At 50.3% G+C, this 18656-nt stretch overlaps 1 protein-coding gene across 6 annotated transcripts in view; it reads right to left on the bottom strand.

The window, feature by feature from the left end:
• The window catches only part of MICAL2 (microtubule associated monooxygenase, calponin and LIM domain containing 2), a 221651-nt gene that overhangs the window by 70388 nt on the left and 132607 nt on the right, over window positions 1-18656 (bottom strand). Inside the window, exons 21-27 of one of the 6 annotated variants that reach the window (XM_066250977.1) lie at window positions 18259-18381; window positions 10443-10550; window positions 9168-9354; window positions 7769-7857; window positions 6423-6531; window positions 3732-3789; window positions 2466-2685 (exon numbers count right to left, since the gene is read on the bottom strand). In XM_066250977.1, coding sequence (XP_066107074.1) covers window positions 3749-3789; window positions 6423-6531; window positions 7769-7857; window positions 9168-9354; window positions 10443-10550; window positions 18259-18381 — 657 coding nt within the window. In that variant the 3' untranslated portion in view covers window positions 2466-2685; window positions 3732-3748. Of the gene's footprint in view, window positions 1-2465; window positions 6532-7768; window positions 7858-9167; window positions 9355-10442; window positions 10551-18258; window positions 18382-18656 lie in introns of those variants that run through there. The other 5 variants (XM_066250976.1, XM_066250979.1, XM_066250974.1 and 2 more) reach the window with 5 other exon arrangements.

Here is an 18656-nt window from a genome sequence, read left to right as displayed (position 1 = left end):
GTTTTTTCTTTACTAATTCAGTGGGTACAGCATACTTTGCTCAATACCTTTTGTCAATGCTTGCTTTTTCTTTTTAATTTGCTTGAGTGTGAAGTGTCTGTGCATAGATTTTGCCCATTTCTTATTGGGTTTTAAAATCGGCAAATATTAACCGATCAATAATGAATGGGCCAGGTGCCTGGAAACACCAGCTTTGCATGAATTTTTTAAATGCCGTTGCAATATATTTCTTTGTTATCACATCTAATTCAGATTTTTTTCTCTTTCTGATTACCTATAAAAGATTTTCATTTTTATTGTTACATATTGAGTTTTAAAAAAATGGTTGTAGTCAGATTGGTGTCATGCTTTTCCTATTTTAAAGCTTAGAAAGTTACTACCCCAAGATTTAATCAATGCTCAATTTTATTTAATTCTATTATTTTACTTTTATGATTTTAAGTCTTTAATCCAAAGTTTCAGGAATAAAGAATACTCTACTAAACATTTAGGTAAAATGCAATATGCAAAACAAAAACTCCCCCCCAAACAAACAAACAATAAGAACTACTTCAAATAGGTATAGGGGTCCTGGCCAGTTGGCTCAGCGGTAGAGCGTCGGCCTGGTGTGTGGGGGACCCGAGTTCGATTCCCGGCCAGGGCACATAGGAGAAGCACCCATTTGCTTCTCCATCCCCCCCCTCCTTCCTCTCTGTCTCTCTCTTCCCCTCCCGCAGCCAAGGCTCCATTGGAGCAAAGATGGCCCAGGCGCTGGGGATGGCTCCTTGGCCTCTGCCCCAGGCGCTAGAGTGGCTCTGGTCGAGGCAGAGTGACGCCCGGGAGGGGCAGAGCATCGCCCCCTGGTGGGCAGAGCGTCGCCCCTGGTGGGCGTGCCGGGTGGATCCCGGTCGGGCGCATGCGGGAGTCTGTCTGTCTCGCCCCGTTTCCAGCTTCAGAAAAATACAAAAAAAAAAAAAAAAAAAAAAAATTGGTATGGGGAAGCCAACTTTCACAAACTTAATTATGCTTCTTTACTAGAGAACTCCTCAGAGACTTAACCACGCTAGTAAATCTTGTGGATCTCTAAGGTTTTGGAGGACTGGCATGGTTGGTATAAAACATTTCTGAAACTGTGACTAGGGAACCCTTTCTTCACAAAGCTAGTGTGCCATTGCCACCTTTTGAAAATGTCGCTTTAATCCAGTCAAATAAAAAAATAAATGCCAAACTATAGACTCTATGAGAACGAGGACCTTTGTCTGTTTCATTCCCTGCCATATTCCCAGCATGACACAGACGTTCAGTATTAGTTGAGCAAATATGAGCACATGTACAAGTGAACAAAACAAGTCTAGTACACAATACTGAGATACATATGTCCCAAGATGCAGGGAGAGGCAGGGGCTTTGTGTGGTTCACGGCTACATTCCCAGGACCTAGGATATGCCTCGAGCATGGTAGGCTTTCAACAAATATTTGAACCGATAAACGAATAAAGGAATGAGTTACTTGTCCAACCTAGTTCCTGACTTCAGTCCCTAACACACTTTCTTTCATGGGGAAAAAAAAATGAGTATCTTAGCTGGGTCAGAGTAGCTCCCTTAGCCATGACCTCAGGCAGCTCTGAAGGCAGCTTCAGATGCCTGCAGCCGGGATCAGAGACCCGGGGCCCCAGGAACGTCCCTTTGGAGGTACAATGGCCCTCATGAAGTTCACAGATGGGTTTTCACACCAGTGTCAGAAGCCCAGTCACATTCAGCCTGGCAGTTGCAGGCATCCACACTAGGGAGGCCGAGGACCAAACTTCTGAAGGCAAGTGGGACTCCAAATCCTTCCTTTACAGACAGCCTGGGCTGGACCAGAGCCTGCCACGGTGCCGTCCCCAGAGGAGCCCTGTGAGCGGAGATTTGCAGCCTAGGACACTGAGGCATGGAGCCTTTGCGGGCAGGACAGGTCTCTCGGGGTCACAAATGGCTTCTCATCTGAATAAGCGCACCTGCCACGTTCACTGCCACCCTGAAACCAATGGCTGGTCCTTTCTCCTGACCTTCCACTCGCCACTCAGCTGGACCAGCACGAAACTTTCAAGAGCAACCTTTTTAATATAGGAACCTTGATTAGTATCCGAATCCTGAGTGTAGGCCCGTAGCTTGGATGTATGGGGGAAAGAGCTGTTAAGATAGTTGGTTCCTAACAGCTGAGGTGACCCTGACCCTCACCAGCTATGTCCAGCATCTAGAGCAGAAAAGTGCCATGAGTTTTCAAGAAAGAGATCCCAAAGCCTGGCCCAGGAGCATTGGTGACTTTTTCCAAATATTACCCCTGGGTAATATTTACTTTCAGAGTGCCCAGCGCAGCCCCAGAGAGTCCCACGTCACCACAAGTGCGAGTCCCGCCAGCAGGTTAGGGAAGACTGACCCCTAAACTCACCCCTGTGTTGCAGGTTTGAGCAGCTTCCATGGCAAAGAAGAGAGGAAACAATGAGCTTTATAAAGAACCATATTTATTTTCATTTACAGCATCAAATATCATAAATAAAGCTAAACATTGTTTGCTGTGTGCAAAATACAGGGTTCCATGTGGCACTGTAAATGACAGCTAAGGTCACAAACATGCATTGCGATGAGATGGGGAGGCTAGCTCAGGAAGGGGCTGGGAGGGGAGGAGGGCACTCTTTGGCTGACATTCTATAAAGGGAGGGAGGCTCTGCAAGAGAAGATAAGACAAGAGCAATGACTTCGGACTGGCTAGGATCCGCTCGGATGCAGTGAGTAACGCAGCATGCAGGGCAGCACAGACAGGCCCAGAGGCCAGCGTGGCTCTGGGCCGCATGCAGGACGGGCACCACCTGCAGCAGGAGAGCATGAGGCCTGGCCTACAACAGCCCCACTGCACTTGCTGGGGCATTGCTCTTTAAAAGCACTTTGAATGTCCTGCTGCTTCCAGGAATGAGTCAGCAGGGAAAGTGTGTTTGAGCAGAGCCATGAGGGCATCGAAACTGGCTGCTCCAGGCCCAGGGCTGGACTGAGTCACTGCTCACAGCCACCCCTGGCCAGTGGCGAGGATTGCTCTAGTTGAAGCGTATGCCTCAGGTGAGTCTTTATGAGCCGAGAGAGGCAAGGAGAGCCACTGCGAAACCCTTGGATCTATAGGATAGGCTGCATCAGAGATAGGATTTGCTAGGAAAATTATAATGATGTGTTCAAAATGGAGAGCATGGATCAAGCTGGTGATGAAGCCTGGGAGTATTTTTTTTTAATCCCTCTGAAAAGAGTCACCTCTGGTTTTGATCGATGACATTAATAATCTTTGTATTAGAATCAATTTAAGAAGACGTTTGTATGTTTGTGCTTCTTCAGAGGCTCCTAGATGAAGGAGTTCTTTTCAAAGGTGACAGAGCCCCCCTTCAGTACTGTCTCACAGTCAGGGTGAACCCTCCCAGGAAGGTAAGAGCCTTGTAAGTGCACTGGAAAAGCACACAGGCAGGCACGCACGCAGGTCACAAGGGAACAGAGGCAGGCCGGGCATGCACCTGGCGGGCGGGCTGCTAGCCCAGAGGTCAGTGGAATCGGAAACAGCTTTTGATCCGAATACCACCCCACGCTGTTCACCCACCATGCCACCGAATGAGTCCATTAGTATGCAAGACACTGGCAGTTAGCACAACCAGTACCACGGCGGGGAGGACGGCGTGCGGAAAGCAGCTTAGCGGTTAGTCCCACTGTTTGGAAATCGGCAAAAAAACCAGTCACCTCAGAGCAGGAGTGTGTCAGCCAAGAAGTGGGTGTAGCACTGGAAGGCGGAAATGCACTGACGGCCACAGTGTAAGGTTGGAAAGAGAGAGACAGAAAAGAGAGTTTAGTTTGGGAGGAATAAAAGGAAAATGACTGACCATAAGAGAACATGGGAGTTTAATATAAGGCAATGATTTAAAAGGGGGGAAACTTCCCCAACAAGCCACTGCTGGCTTAGGACAGATGAACCTTTCTGGCAGTGAGCAGCTCCTCAGCTACAAGAGTGGACGTGGGTGGTCTGCATTTGCAACACTCCACAGGTCTCCACTCAGAGCTCCGCGTGCCTTCAGGACCCCCCTGCCCCCATGTCCTCTCTGCCCCAATTTACTCTAGTGTCTCATAGTCAGTCTGGAATATAATGTGGAGGCCTAGAGGCGTCCACCCCCCAGGGCCCACTGTGAGTTTGGTGCTGCCTACCAGGAAGGTTCAAAGTCTCAGAATATACAAACATCTCAGGCTTCTAACAGTGACACCCTGTCTCACCAGAGTAATTCAAACCAGTCTCTTTATGGCCATAAATGACAATCTCATAGATTTAACTGTGGCTTCATTGGAGTGTCTCAGCCTACCCTGAGCTAATGACAATAACGACACAACTGTGCTTGTGTCCACATCTCATGACCTGGAGAATTTACTTTCTGGAATCAAACATAAAATAAATCAAGTGCTCCTCCCACAATGCTGAACATTAAAATCCCAGCAAAAATTTAGAAATACACAATGCAAGTCATTGAATTGAAAACAGGTCCAACGAGGAGAGAAGTGTCAGTTCCCACAGACTTGGCCACAGCCATGCCGTTTTACCCAAGGAGTTCAGGGAAGTGTTTGTAGAAATGCCTCCCCCTTTCTTCTCACCCCAGAGAAACTTGTCATCTCAAAGTACTCAAGAGCTCTGGATCCAAACACATGCCAGGCTCCATCCTTACTTGATCTAGAGGAGATCTCTAGGGTAACAAGTGCATGAGCTATCCCTGGCCCAGCAACTCTAGCTACCCTGAGCATGGTAGGCAGCCTTATTCTGTCAGCCTCTCCACTGTCCAACCAGACCCAGCAGCTATAAATGTCCAGGCACAGTGGAGTGAGGGGAGCCTAGGCCTCCTCAAGATGCCCAGAGGGAAGAATGCAGGTAGGCCAATGCTTATTTTTGCCCCTAATAGGACATATTTCTTTGCATCCCCTCCCAACCTCCCCTGCCAATCAGGACACAGGGGACCTTCCCTCTGGAGGTCAGACACATTCCTTTGCCAGGACAGTGTGAAAATAAATGGTTTCTGACTGTTTTGACCAAATGTGCACAGCGGCTGAGTGGCTAAGCAGTCAGCATATCTGCAAGCAGTGCTCAATAGGGAGGCCATGATTCCCAGAAATAATACCCTGAGGTGCTAACAAATGCTCTCAGTCCCAAAAGACATGATAGAATAGGGCAGATTCTTCCCTTAGCCTGACTGTTATGGACCCTGAGTGGCCTTGGCTCAGAAGGCAGCCTGGGCTGGGGACCTGCTGGGGAGCCCCATGGTCACAGCTCCTGGTTCATGCCACCCGCTGACATAGCTCCTCTTCAGCAGGTATTGCATCAGCATCACGGAGCTCTGCATGGCCAGGTGCCAATGGGCTTTTGCTACAGTGCTCATTTGTGGAAGGAAAAATGTTTGTAGCAGTCTGCTGGAAACCCCATGGTTCTGTGCCCTTTGGCTAGGATTCGGTATGGAGGGCAGGGGAAACATTAAGCTACTATTGTACATCAAAATAAGGGAGCAAAACAGTCTTCATATAACAGCCAACTACACACTGCCATGTGCTTTGTATGTTTAATTCTACTTTTTCCTTCTACTCTTTTCTTCTGAAATGATTATGCTTTCATGTTGCAAAAAAATTAATCCCTCTTGACAAGTGGCTTTGGGTACATAAATTGAAAGGCATGGGCCAGGAGATGGCACACACTCACTTTTGTTTATGTAAAAGCCCAAATCATTACCGTTGCAGGCAATAACTATGACAACTGGCTGGGGTGTGGGATGGTTGGTAATACCAGGTATAAACTTCAAACCTATGTTTAGAAAAATGGACACACGTGGTAAAATATGCTTTCTCTTGGCTTATTGAAAGTTAAAAATTGAAATGTAAACCTAGAAATACAGCTCGCTTTGGTATAAAAGAAATGTAAATCTACAAAAAACATCCTTCATGTTGTGCTGGCCCTAGCACTGTGACACCCAGACGGTCACCCTGACAAGGCTAGTGCAGGTGGCCAGCTCTTTGGCTCTGAGCTAACGGGTTCAAGAACGCGAGGCTCCCCGGCGAGCCCCAGCCGCAGCCCACGACAAACACACAGCCACGCACGCGGGTAATGTGAAGCCCCTGGGGGCGGCGCCCGTCAGCGCAGCTTGACTGGCAAGTGCCCGAGCACCCAGTCGCGGATGCTCTCGAGGGACTCCTCGGACTCCCGGTACATGGAAGCCAGGACCTCGGACAACACCCACAGGAGGGGCAGCCCGACGCTCAGGAGCTCGTACAGGTAGCAGTAGTTGTAAGCATTGTCCCTGAAATGCAGGCCGACGGCGCGCAGGAGTCCCCGAATGCAGTCAGGCAGGCTCCATAGCAGCCTGAGAGGCCAGCTTAGCGCCATCCCAAGGGAGGAAGTGGTGATACCTGGCGGGCTGCCTGCCGGTGGGCCCAGGGCAGCGGCTGCGGCTGCGCAGGAGCTTTCCGTGGGCGGGTCTCGCCGAGGGGCCTCTTGCTCCTTCCAAATCCCCTCCTCCTTGGAAAGATCAAAAGGAAAGTAGTTAGTCCAGGAATCTCAGAGGACCCCTCTGACAAAGCAGACAAAGAGAGCCAATAAAATAGAGCTTGGCAGACCCACCCACCCACCCCCAAATAATCTCAGCATGCATGCACTGCCGAAGAGGGCTGAGCATGGGCATGTCTTTCCTGGGGTGGGGGGGTGGGGAGCAAATTGGTCATGGGGATCATGATCCTTCAAAACACATATCCTTTGCCTCCAATCACACTTCTTATGATCTAGCCTAAGTGAGTGATTTGAAATATGGATAAATGTGCATGCACAAAGATGTTTGCTGTAAAAATATTTGTAAGGTAAAAACATTGAACAACATACACGTTCAGCCATATGGAACTCAAATAAATTACTGGCCATTTTTGACAAGCACCCAAAATTATGCTCCAAAATAATTTTTAATGTTATGGGAAACTGTTCTCGATATGGTTTTAGTGACAAAAGAAAGATAAAACTGTAGCAATAGGATTCTGACTGGGTTAAAATACATTCACATAGGAAGAAGTCTAGAAGGAAATGTTTTTTACAGAACTATGTTTTTCTCAGGATAGAGTGATGATGGGTGATTTAACTTTCCTTCTTTATATACTTTAATTTATTTACCCATTTTTCTACATTGAGCCTATATTAATGTGTAATCAGAAAAAAGCCCTAAGTTGTAAATCTTTGCTGGCCGTGATCAGTCAGGCCATAGAAGTTATTTGCTAAGCGCTGCCAGAGGGGGCACTGTAACAAGCCCATCGCTCATCACGGTGCTGACATTCAAGGGGCTGGGAAAGGACTTAGAAATCTCAGCAAAGCTGGCCCCATACCAGGCATCCCTACAAACAGTGTCCTGTGGTCATGTTGGGGGAGGGGGGGAAACAGGACACAGGGGACCATGAGGAAATAACCGGGAACCTCTGCACAGCTGAGCATACAGTCGCATCCCTGGCATATGAGAAAGCTCTTCTGGACTCTCGTGAGAGGCCAGCACAGCCACTCACCTGGGAGCTGGCATCTGGTGGGACACACCCCAAAGGCCAGCTGAACAGACTGAGGCAAAGGGACCCACACACCAGGGAACAGAGCCCTCTTCTCCATTTGTGAGTCTCAGTCCTTCTAGGGCCAGGGATGCTGGCCTAATGTAGAGGAACCCTTGAAAACCTTCTCCTATCCAGGGGCCTCCCCATCTCATCAGGCCTGTCAAGGCAAAACGTACCTCTCTTTGTTGTTCCAACTCTGCCCGTCTCTTTCGTTGCTGACTATTGGTTTTACAGTGCATGAAATGAGGCTTGCAGAAAAACTTGCCTATAAAAAGAAACACACACACACACATACACACACACACACACACACACACACACACACGTTTTAATCTTGTAAACCAGAAACACAGTAGACCTGAGCCAAGTGCCCATCACTGTCTAGGTCAGAACGTGCCAATAATGGAAACAAATTCAGGACAGCTCATACTTGGGGAAGGGTTTCTGTCATCTGTCTAAAAGTGGCACTAAGATGAGGCACAGGACCCATGCTGCCTCAGAGGCAGGTTGCAGACACAGGGGTCTCCCAGAGGTGGGCTGAAGCCCTCAGATAATTCCTCAAACAAATGAAGTACAATTATCTTCCCCAAACCAGTTACCAGGCAGCAAAATGGACAGCAGCACCATTTCTAGCTCCTCTTCCTTTCTGGGACCCCTAGCAGTGGGAAATACTGGGAACAGGTGGCAGCAGTGATGAGGAAAAGTCCAGGCAAGATGCACACTGGGACACTGGCCACTGCCCAGGACCTCGGACACTTTCCAGAAAAGCCTTCTTTGCTCACCATTATATCAGTAATAACAGCGATGGAAATAATGATAACAATAGGAAAAACTTATGTAGGACTCACAATATACCAGGCACTATTCTAAATGCTTCTCGTGAATTGACTCAGCAACCCTCACAACAACCTTATATGCTAAGTACTATTAGAACCCTGATTTTACAGATGGGGAAACTGAAGGACCAGGAGGTTAGGGAACAGGTCTAAGGTTATATGGCTAGTATGTGCTCCAGTCTAAATTTGAAACTGGCACTTTAGTCTGACGATCTGTGCTATACTGCACCTGTCATTATATCTGATGGCACAAATACCAAGGGCTAAAAATGAGAAAATAATCCCTTGTCCCAATGAGCGCAACTCCTTCATCAATGACCTCTGATCAGCCACTTGTCAGAATGGATGTTACTATTACGGTTATTTTGATAATATATACTTTATAAATAGAACATTCATATGCTGCCATTTACTGAACCCTTACTGCAGGAGCGGTGTGGTTCTGAACACGTGCTTCTCGACCATGTAGGCATGTAGAAAATGTACACAAAGCACGCGGAACTCGGTTGGAACCCTTCTGCGCCACACCACGCCAGTACACACCAGGTGCCGCAGCTCCCTCCTCCCTCAGGATCCCCTGCCCACCACAGGTGGCCTCTCTGTCCACAGGAGCTCCAGGCTCTCTGACCAGCTTTTCTGATGACACTGTACTTCCTAGGAATGGCAGAGTGTCCCAGAGCCTCCAGAAGGACGGGAGCCCAGGCCAGAGACCAGAGCTGTCCCTGGGGGAGGTCGTTACCTTCGTCGCTGTCGAAGGCGTAGGCGGCCAGGCGCAAGGTGGTGGCACAGACACTGCAGCGGAAACACTCTCGGTGGAAGAAGTGGCCCTCCGCGCTCAGCCGTTCCATCACATACACGCGCCTTTTACAGAAGTAACAGGTGTTGCTGCCACCCAGGTTCAAGGGAAATGCCTTTCGTATAGTTTCCTGGGGGCACAGGACATCAGGAGAGAAGAGCAGTGCGTTAGGGGCTTACACTGAGTCTTTGAATGAGAGGGCTGGGCTCTTAGAAATTCCAACCTGAATCATGGGGATATCATGGGCTCCCACTTGCTGCTCATGTCACTGCAAGTGCTGCAACAGACAGTGAGTGTGGGAAGATATGCTCCCAACACAGACCCACAAACTGCAGGAGAGTTGCTATTAATTGTATCAGGCAGGCTGCCCACAGGGTGTGTCCAGGAGAAGCTGTCCCCTCGCCTGGCTGCTCTGGTTTTGGGGTCAAAGTGATATTTCCTGGTCTACTGCAGTGGGCATCTTTCACAAATGTGCCTGCCCAGTAATACCCTCTCTAGCAATCTATCCCAAAGGTTAAGGGTTGTCTGGGTGTAGAGTGAGCTCACTGAAAGCCTGTTTTTGTACACCCTTGTCGCCCTGAGTGGCTTACGTCAGGCGAGGAAAGTTTGTGACATCAAAACTGTTTAAGAGCACTGCAGAAAAGGGAAGGGTAGTGTCCAACAGTGCACCAGGCTGCCAGTCAAACTCCTAAATGCAAGGGGGGAGAAGAAGAGGGAGGGCAGGGTGCACCCTGGCGATTCTAGGCGATTCTAGGCACATGTGCCGAAAGGAAACCAAAGGCACTGTTGATTCAAATCGCTCATGATGGCAGCGAGTGGCCTCGACTGGAGAAAGGGAGAATTCAAATAGAGGTGTTTCTTCATAACTGAACTCTCAATTTAATGCAAAAGGGCTACTGAGTTTGGACACTGAACATTGATGGTACAAGATGTCTGTCTATGTGGATGGCTAAGCCAGGCCTTTCACTGAGCCCTCCAGAGCCCCAGATAGCAGACAAGATGCTCTGCCTCACAAAACAACCCCAAGGTTGCCAAGCAAGGTGTGCCTTTAAGGAAATGCAACTCCCTCTAACTGCTCTGAGTCAGCCCATTCTCTGCCCCTCTGAGTATGAGAAGGGGCACCTTGCAGAGGGCCAGACCATCCTGTCTGTATCCTGAGCACCCTCCCTGGGAGGTCAGAGCCGGATCTGCGGGTAAAGCTGAGGGATGCATTCTTACCAGGTCTGGAGAGGGAGCCTGGGCCTTAGGTCTGTGATCATTCATGTACAGATTGACCAGGACTTCGGCTGCAGCCCCTATTCCGCTGGACACTTTCCCTACCGTCAGCTACCCAAGAGCAGAGGTAGAGGAAACAGACAAAGGTAAGACCAGTTAGCACCAAGAAAAAAACACGACAGGCAGGATATGGGAGAGGGCACATCCACATGCAAATAGCACTTGACATCCTATAATAGCCAAAACCAGCCAGTAGTGGGCCATAGGCACTCAGGATGTAGCAAAGGACAGAAATGGAACCCAGTGATACCCGGTGAGCCAGGTGACTGATCTAACTACATCCACTAGGGTGCAGGCCTTCAGGAGTCACTGAGTTTCTCAGTGCATAGATGGAGTAAATGAATCCAGAGACAGAATGATCTATCCAAGGCCCCTTAGCAAATAAACACAAGATTCAGGACTCTACTCTGGTCTCCTGACACCCACTTGGGCACACCTATCTTATAGGTGGCTAGGATAATGTGGGCTACTTGGTCTGGTCACCACCAAAAGCTATGTTTGTACCTGTGTCACCAGGGCTTCCAAAAACCTGTGAAGAATAGCAGCAAGCAAAGGAGACAAAGAGTTAAGGAACCAAGGCCCTGGCTAGTGGCTCAGTGGATAGAGCATTGGCCTGGCATATAGACATCCTGGGTTTGATTCCTGGTCAGGGCACAGAGGAGAAATGATCATTTGCTTCTCTTCTCCCCCTCCCTCTCCCTTCTCTCCCTCTTCCCCTTTCATAGCCAGTGGCTCAATTGGTTTGAGCACCAGCCTCAGGCAGTGAGGATAGCTCTATTGGAGCACATCAGCCTCAGGCACTAAAAATAGCTCGGTACTTCAGCATTGGCCCCAAACAGGGTTTGCTGAATGGATCCCAGTTGGGGTGCATGCAGGAGTCTGCCTCACTACTCCCCTCCTTTCACCTAAAAAAAAAAATCTAAGGAACTGAGACCTCATAGACAGCTGAAGTACAGCCACCCTCCCCAAGGTCCTCCCCTCGAAGGGCTGTGAACTGCTGCTTAATGAGCTTGGAGCCCTCACAGACCTGGAGGAAAGTTAGGACCCTACATCTCCACAAGCCGGTTCTGAAGCAGGGCATGAAGCTCTCCACTGCTGAGCTCAGTTTTCAAGTTTAATAAAATGGGGATGGTTGTGCCGTTCTCATGGATGTGAGGTAAGAACTGAGAGAACGTGTGTCAAAGTGCCTGGCACTTAGCAGGGGCTGGGCCAATATGAACTTGACTCCTCCCTCCTTTTTTTCTCTGAATTAGGCAGGCTACAGCCAGCCGGGCAGCTTCCGTGTTCCCAGGGAGCGCCGGCTATGCCTGACCAGAGTCCCTCCAGGCCAGGACCACAGACCACCTTCCCAATAAAAGCAGAGATTGGGATGGCGGTAAAGCCAGTCGCTGGTGGGCAAGTGGGGGGCCCAGGATGGGGAGCATCACTACAGACTCCAGGCACCAGTACCCAGAGGGCCCCAGGCCTAGTGCTGGGCAAGGCCGGCCTAGGGTGGGGGAGGCCCATTCCCCACGGGCCCCGGGGATCACCGCCTGGTGCTACTGGGGGCACAGTGGCCCACACCTGCCTATGAGTGTCTGGGTCACCCCCGGCATGTCGGGAGCCAGGGGAGGGTGGGAGCTGACAGCCCAAGCAGGCAGGAGACAAGCAACGCCCACCCCAGCAAATGCAGCTTGATCCCTCTTCCCGCCAGCTCTGAACAGGCACCCTGGCAATGCCGCAGTCTCCGCTGCAGGGAGGCAGACATGCGCAGTACAAGATTCTGTAAACGCTGTTCCTGATCCCATGACCCTGGAAGGAGGGAGGCTCCAGGCCCTCCCCAGCCTCCAACCCCGCTTCCGGGAGCCACGGCCAGCAGAGCCGTGATTTAGGCCGAAGGCCCTCGGGCACAGGCCCATGGTCATTGTGAAAACAAGTAACAGTGACTTATGTGTGGGTGATGGGACACCTTCAACCTAAACCCAAGACTGCTTTTGAGAGGCCACAGCTAGTTCCAGAACTGTACGTCCCAAATATATACCAGGAAGTGTGGGGAACAGTAAACAAATGGCAGCAGCTCCCTCAGCTCCCCACCTCCTCATGGCGACGCCCACCCTCAGACCCCGAGACCAGCTCGTCAGAGTGCAGCAAAGGCACAGGCACCACATGGGAATGACTGGGAGGGGCTGCCAATCAGGCTGGGAGAGTGACACCTGCCCCCTCTCATTAAGTTAACCCCAACCTGACAGCATCTTTGGACTCGTCACTCCAGAACCATGTTGTAGTTCTGGGGGATTGCAGAGGATGTGACTCTGGGTGCCTCATCCCACAACTCAGACAGATGCGACCTCCTCAGACTTTACAAAGCCAGCTCCTCAGGAGCAGCAGCTACCAGGCCATTACCCAGCCCACCCTGTGACCCCCACTCTCCCCCGCCCCCGGTCCCCGGCCCAACCTGGGAGAGATTAGGACTCTGCTCACAAGCACAGTCTCTGCAGGCTTCAGGCTTTCCACAAATGCCGAGAAACTTGGCTCCTGCTTTCCAGAACTGTTCAGGTTCAGGTGCACTGGCTGAGGACAACATGTCGCCATGTGTCTGATGTTCCTGTCTCCGCTAAGCCCCCCCAAATGGGCCCCTCACATAGAGGCTGTAGAATGCTAAGTACTTTCTGGGTTTATATCAGAATAAAGTGGGGAGGTCCACTTTACTTCCCTGTCCACACTGCCCTAGCGTGGCCATCTCCGCCGGCCCAGTGTGTGGACTGGCTCTGCGGTGCTTCTCCAGGAAGGCACCGTGGTGATGCCGTGAGCCCACATGCAATCATTGCCTCCCCTGAGTTAGCAGAGATTGAAACTGTACTTTGTGGGGCTTTAAATACAAGTCCCTAACGAGACCTTATTAACCACTTAGCTAATAAGCACTTTGTATCGCTGAGCTTCCGCACACTCGTGACTCGGGGAGCAATTAAGGAAGCACGCAGAGGGCTGTGGGGCTGCTGGGGGTGTTGCCCAAACATGTCTGTACAGTCGCGGGCCTGCTTCGCTGTTTTACCAGCACAGGGCACTGTCCGGTCGCCTGGCCAGAGGATGCAGGTTGAAGACCACACCTGGCCTTTCCTTGTAGGCCAAAAAGGCTACTTTTCCCCAATGGCATCCATAGCCCCACCCTGTGATAGATGCTGTCTTAAGAATGATAAAATGGAAGCATTCTAATGGAAAACAGCAGTGAGTCTCCTATAGGCCCTCCCCAACCTGACAGAAAGCATCCCAGAGTCCCCACTGGTCAGTATGAAGAGACAGAGGGGGAGAGGTCACAAGGAGACCAGGTAATGGAGAACTTGCCTAGTGGGGTGAGAAGGGACCCATGAAACCCACCCCAGAGACCAGTGTGAGAGTGCGCGTTACGACAGGGATCACATGTCCTGGCAGCAAGGACACCCTGCGGGCTCCGTGAGAGTGCGGACACACACAGCTGAGCTGGCACCTGTTCCGTGCTCCTCAGACCTCCAGTGGTAAATGACCAGACTTCGCTTTTTCTCTTTAATCTCTAATTCTTGTGGCCTGATATTTTTGAATACAATAAAAATGAATAAGCAGAAATAAGATTACACACTTTGATGTGTGGCAATGTCACATTGCTTTACCCGTGTCTAATGCTTACTCTCACTTGTCATGCCCATTGTCACAGACTAGCACCTGCCCGGGGCCCACACATTATGTAGCACTGCGCTAGTTGACCAGGAAATGACTGGGCTCTTGAGATCCTGAGAAAGAAAGGAGTGCTCAGCAGATGAAGAAACTTCCAGAAAACCCAGCCTGGTATTGACCTCAGAGTAAGATCTGGAGGTTCTCAACAAGAAGATTCACTCACTGAAAGCCAAGTCACCTAGCTTCCTGGGGAGGGCTTACAATCCGCCTGGGAAACGTTTGTCAGATGCAAAGGTGGGCGATCTGATGATCTGACCAAAAGTGATCTTGCCCAGTCACTAGTTTCTAAAGAGCTGGTAATTTTGGAGAGCACCAGGGGACTGTTTTTCATAACCCTTCAGTTATCTTTCAATATTCTTGTAAAATTAAAATATTGGTTACTTCTCACTCCCTTTTTTCCATTGTAAATTCTAACTATTTTTCATCTAATTAGAGCATGCTGGAATGGTAAACAATTCAGGAGGTCCCTCATCTCACATTGCATCTCCCATTAGACTAAACTCAGATACACCATTTCCCTCCGCAAACCCCCACTTCCTCAGCTACAAACTGGGGAGGCACCTATACCCTTCACATGTCCACGCTCTGGCACTTGTCTCCTCCTTACGTGGCTCCACTGGGAGAACCTTTGGCTGCTTGGGTTTCCTCCTCTGCACGAGTAGAACAATGGGACCCACCAAGGATTTGCGCTGGCTTTTCTCAACCCACTTTCTAACACGGTGATGTAACTGCTGTCACAAGCACCATGGCCAGAGGCTGCAGAAGAAGACGGCTGGACCTCCACAAAGACACATTCCTAAGGCAACCTTGATACTCCCAGCTTGGAATATGACGGTCTCTGCCTGGCTGTCGGAGCCTTTCTTACCCTGCTCTGAGCCTGCCTATCTCCCTGCTGGTTTGCATTCCCTGATGTCATGACCCTGTCTTATTCACCTCTAGACCCCCGGCACAGGGCAGAGGCTCTGAATGAAGGAGGAAGCAGGCCTCTGGGCCCTTTTGTGTCCAAACAATGGTAATGTCCCTCCTTGGGCCTGGAACTCAGCCAAGAATCATAGGCACCCAGGCTGCTCTTCTCCACAGAGCTGGGCCACCTGGCCCGCTGTGAATATCATAAAGCCACAGAGGTCAAGCAGGGGCGAGAATGAAGCCATCAAGGCCTTGGAACTGGGGGCCCACGAGAGGGGGAGTTCCCACAGGCAAGGCCAGAGGACATGCTGCACTGAAGAGTCCCTGCCTGGGAAACGTCAGAGGATAGCCTGTGGGCCTGAGTCCTCAGCCATATGCCCAGGGTAACAAAAGGGGAGGGCAAGGACAGAAACCCTCTTGCTTGAAGGGGTCTGGATATTACATGCTCAGAGCTGAGACACAGACTGGCCTTTGGGGCTATGACCCCCACGCCGCCAGGGGGAGCCCACATCTGAGCTTTTGTTCCCTGGTGTCAGGCACCTTGCTGTCCATCACTCTTATAATCTCCCTTCCCAGCCGGGGGCAGCTGAGGTTCAGGGAGTCTCTCGCTCACCCGCTGTTCCTACGTGTCTAGGGTAGAAATGGAGACCTGAAGGTGACTGCTTTGCCTTTAGAAAGAAAGGAATCAACATGCATTTTAGGAAAGTGAGCTTTCTTCTAAAATTCTCCTCCCCTGGGGAAGGAGCATGTTTACCAGATACTTTGGGCATTTTTGACACAGGCTAGGTCATTGCATTAGTCTAGTCACCCTCAGGAGTAGCTGCAATCACATCCACTCTACAGGTTAGGACACGCAGGTGCTGAGAGGTCCACTAACTGTCCCAGGTCTCAGTGCATTGGTACTCTTACTCCAAGCCCCTGTTCTCTTCCCTTCAGCACTCTGCCTCCCTGAGACACTCGAGCACTCTGCATATTAAAATCCCTCAGGCTGGAACACACACAGGACATGTCCAAAGAGCTGCCTCGCTCTCTCCCTGGGACAAGAGAGAAACACAGTGAGGTTGGAGGCAGGCTTGAGGTCTATCCTGTATCAGATGAGAAGCATCAATTCTTCTTTGTGTCACCTTAGTTTTCATTAATTGCTTTCTCATATGTGCCTTAACCGGGGGCTACAGCTGACCAAGTAACCCCTTGCTCAAGCCAGCGACCTTGGGCTCAAGCTGGAGAACTGTGCTCAAACCAGATGAGCCTGAGCTCAAACCGACGACCCCGAGGTTTTGAACCTGGGTCCTCTGCATCCGAATCCGATGTGCTATCCACGGCGCCACTGCCTGGTCAGGCCCTGTATCAGATGAAAGAAAGGCAGACTGCCACCCAGAACCGCCCAGCTTCCCTCTAATATGCAAATCTCTAGAGTAAACCCTGCATATCCAGTTCTAAAACAAATACCCATAAGAGTAGAGAAAGCTCCTTTTGCAATGCTCCTTGCTTTCCGGACCCAGGAGGACTAAGTCACAGCCCCCAGCTCAGTGAGGCCATCCCTCTTGCTCAGCTGCACAAACACTCAGCCACCATCTTGTTCTTACAATAGCTCGGCAGCCTTGGCAAATGGCTAGCAGCCATAGCAAAAGCTGAATGAGCAGTGACCTCCCTTCTTAAATAAAGAAGCTAATTAAGGGATGATAGGAGGCTAATGCCCTACAGGGGGCTGGTTTGACAGGATGGATGAGCCAGCCTCTGCTGACCTGGAACAAGACATGGACACCACAGCCACCTTCGGTGGTCTCAAAGACAGAAAGTGTTGGTGTTTCTTCGTGCCACCTCCTGCCACCCTTCCAGGGATGTGTCACACCACCTTGGAGAAGGGGTGCTGATGCGATTCCTTGCACCCTTCTTCCCGCAGTTATGGAGGTCAAAAGGAGTGGAACCCCAGCTACACAGAGGGAGACAATGCCTACTTCTCTAATGTGACCGCAGGGAGCTGGTTTGTACATCAGCCTCACAGGATGGAAGCAGATGAGTAGTAACTCTGCTAGGGGGACGTTCAGCACCCCACCAAGCTGAGCCTAGGTGGCGGCGAAACAGAGTGGATATGTTCAGAGGAGCACAGTCTATGGGAAGAGACTGCACACCTATTCCCATGTGCAGCAGCTAAAGAGGTAGACTTCACGGCCGTTTTTAGGCTCATCCTTCAGGGGCTGCCCCTCTCCCTCCCAGCCTGGTAGCGTTCTCAGCACATTACGTAATAGGAGGGCAAGGGAAACTATGGAAAGTGCCCCAGAACCCAACTTTAATAATTGCTCATGGTGCATCTTATTATCATTAAGCAGAGTTGGCTCCTCACCTCCTCCTTCCCTCCCTCCACGCCACATCCTTCTAGAACACAGAGAAGAGCCTTCAGTACTTCTTTGTAAGAGGATTAAAATTCCTTAACACAAAAAGAGTGGACTCACTTTCACACTCATTCTCTGTGCCCCCGTGAATACTCTTATCCCCAACTTCAAACCACACCAGAATTCTGACCTTGCGCTCAGGCAAATGCTGCCGGCCTTCTTTTGCACATGCTGGGCCCTTTCTAAAATACCCTCCCCTGCACTCTTCTCCAGCCAATCCTCCTACACAACCTTCAACACGGCTCCCGTATGCCCTCCCCGCGAATCCTTCCAGGCTTCCCCCTCTGGGTCCCGACAGTCTTGCCGTTTACACTTCTCATAGAATTAACATAGTATTGTTCTGGGTTCGTCATGTGAAATTGCCATTTTGTTATGTCAAAAACAGACAATTTTGGCAATTTCAGATGGCAAAAGGTCACTTATTTGTATCCTGCTGTGCTGTTTGCCATCTACACTGTAGTAACAGAATGCTCCTCAGTATTTCCTTAGCATCTGGCACAGTGGTTGGCATTCGGTAAGTGCCCAGCTAATGCTTGCTGGATGAATGAGCGATGAATGAGTGGTGTCAGATGAGCTTTCCTGTGCTGCCGGTACCGCTGTGTTGCTGGGTCCAACACCAAAACAAAACCAAATCCAGGACTGTTGTGAAATATCTTACAAACTGTCATCTCAGCCAAACCAAGCTCCAGATGTTTGTCTGTGCAGGCTGAGGAGCAGGAGGACATCTCGGAACATGCAGGCAGTGGGGGGAGCCAATTGCTCAGGACAACTACCTTTCTGGCAGGAGAAACAGAGTCAACAGTTGATGGAGAGGCAGTGGCAGCCAGATCAGGAGATGGAAGGCAGGAGGGAGAAGGCGGAGGAGTGTGAGACAGGCCTTTAAAGAGTAGTTTATTCTGCGCAGAACAGAAACAGAGGAAACGTTATCCCCGGGAGAGGCACCCCTAGGGCTCCTCAGTGCAGCCCTAGGCCTATGCATTCAAGGACAGGAAAAGACATTGGGGCCCGCATTGCAGGACAAAGCAGAAGCCTCTGTCTTCAGGGCCCAACAGGACTGTCTGTCTCCCAGTTACATTTTCTGTTGCGACTATTCCAACTCCTGTGTCACATTGTAACAGCTGGAGCTGGTCCATCCTGGTTCCTGCCTGAGTCTGCGGCAGACACCAGTGCC

Source organism: Saccopteryx bilineata, chromosome 1, assembly GCF_036850765.1.
Source record: "Saccopteryx bilineata isolate mSacBil1 chromosome 1, mSacBil1_pri_phased_curated, whole genome shotgun sequence".
In the NCBI taxonomy this organism is placed as follows: domain Eukaryota; kingdom Metazoa; phylum Chordata; class Mammalia; order Chiroptera; family Emballonuridae; genus Saccopteryx; species Saccopteryx bilineata.
Note: the sequence above shows the minus strand (reverse complement) of the source record. Positions and strands in the feature narration are given on the sequence as shown.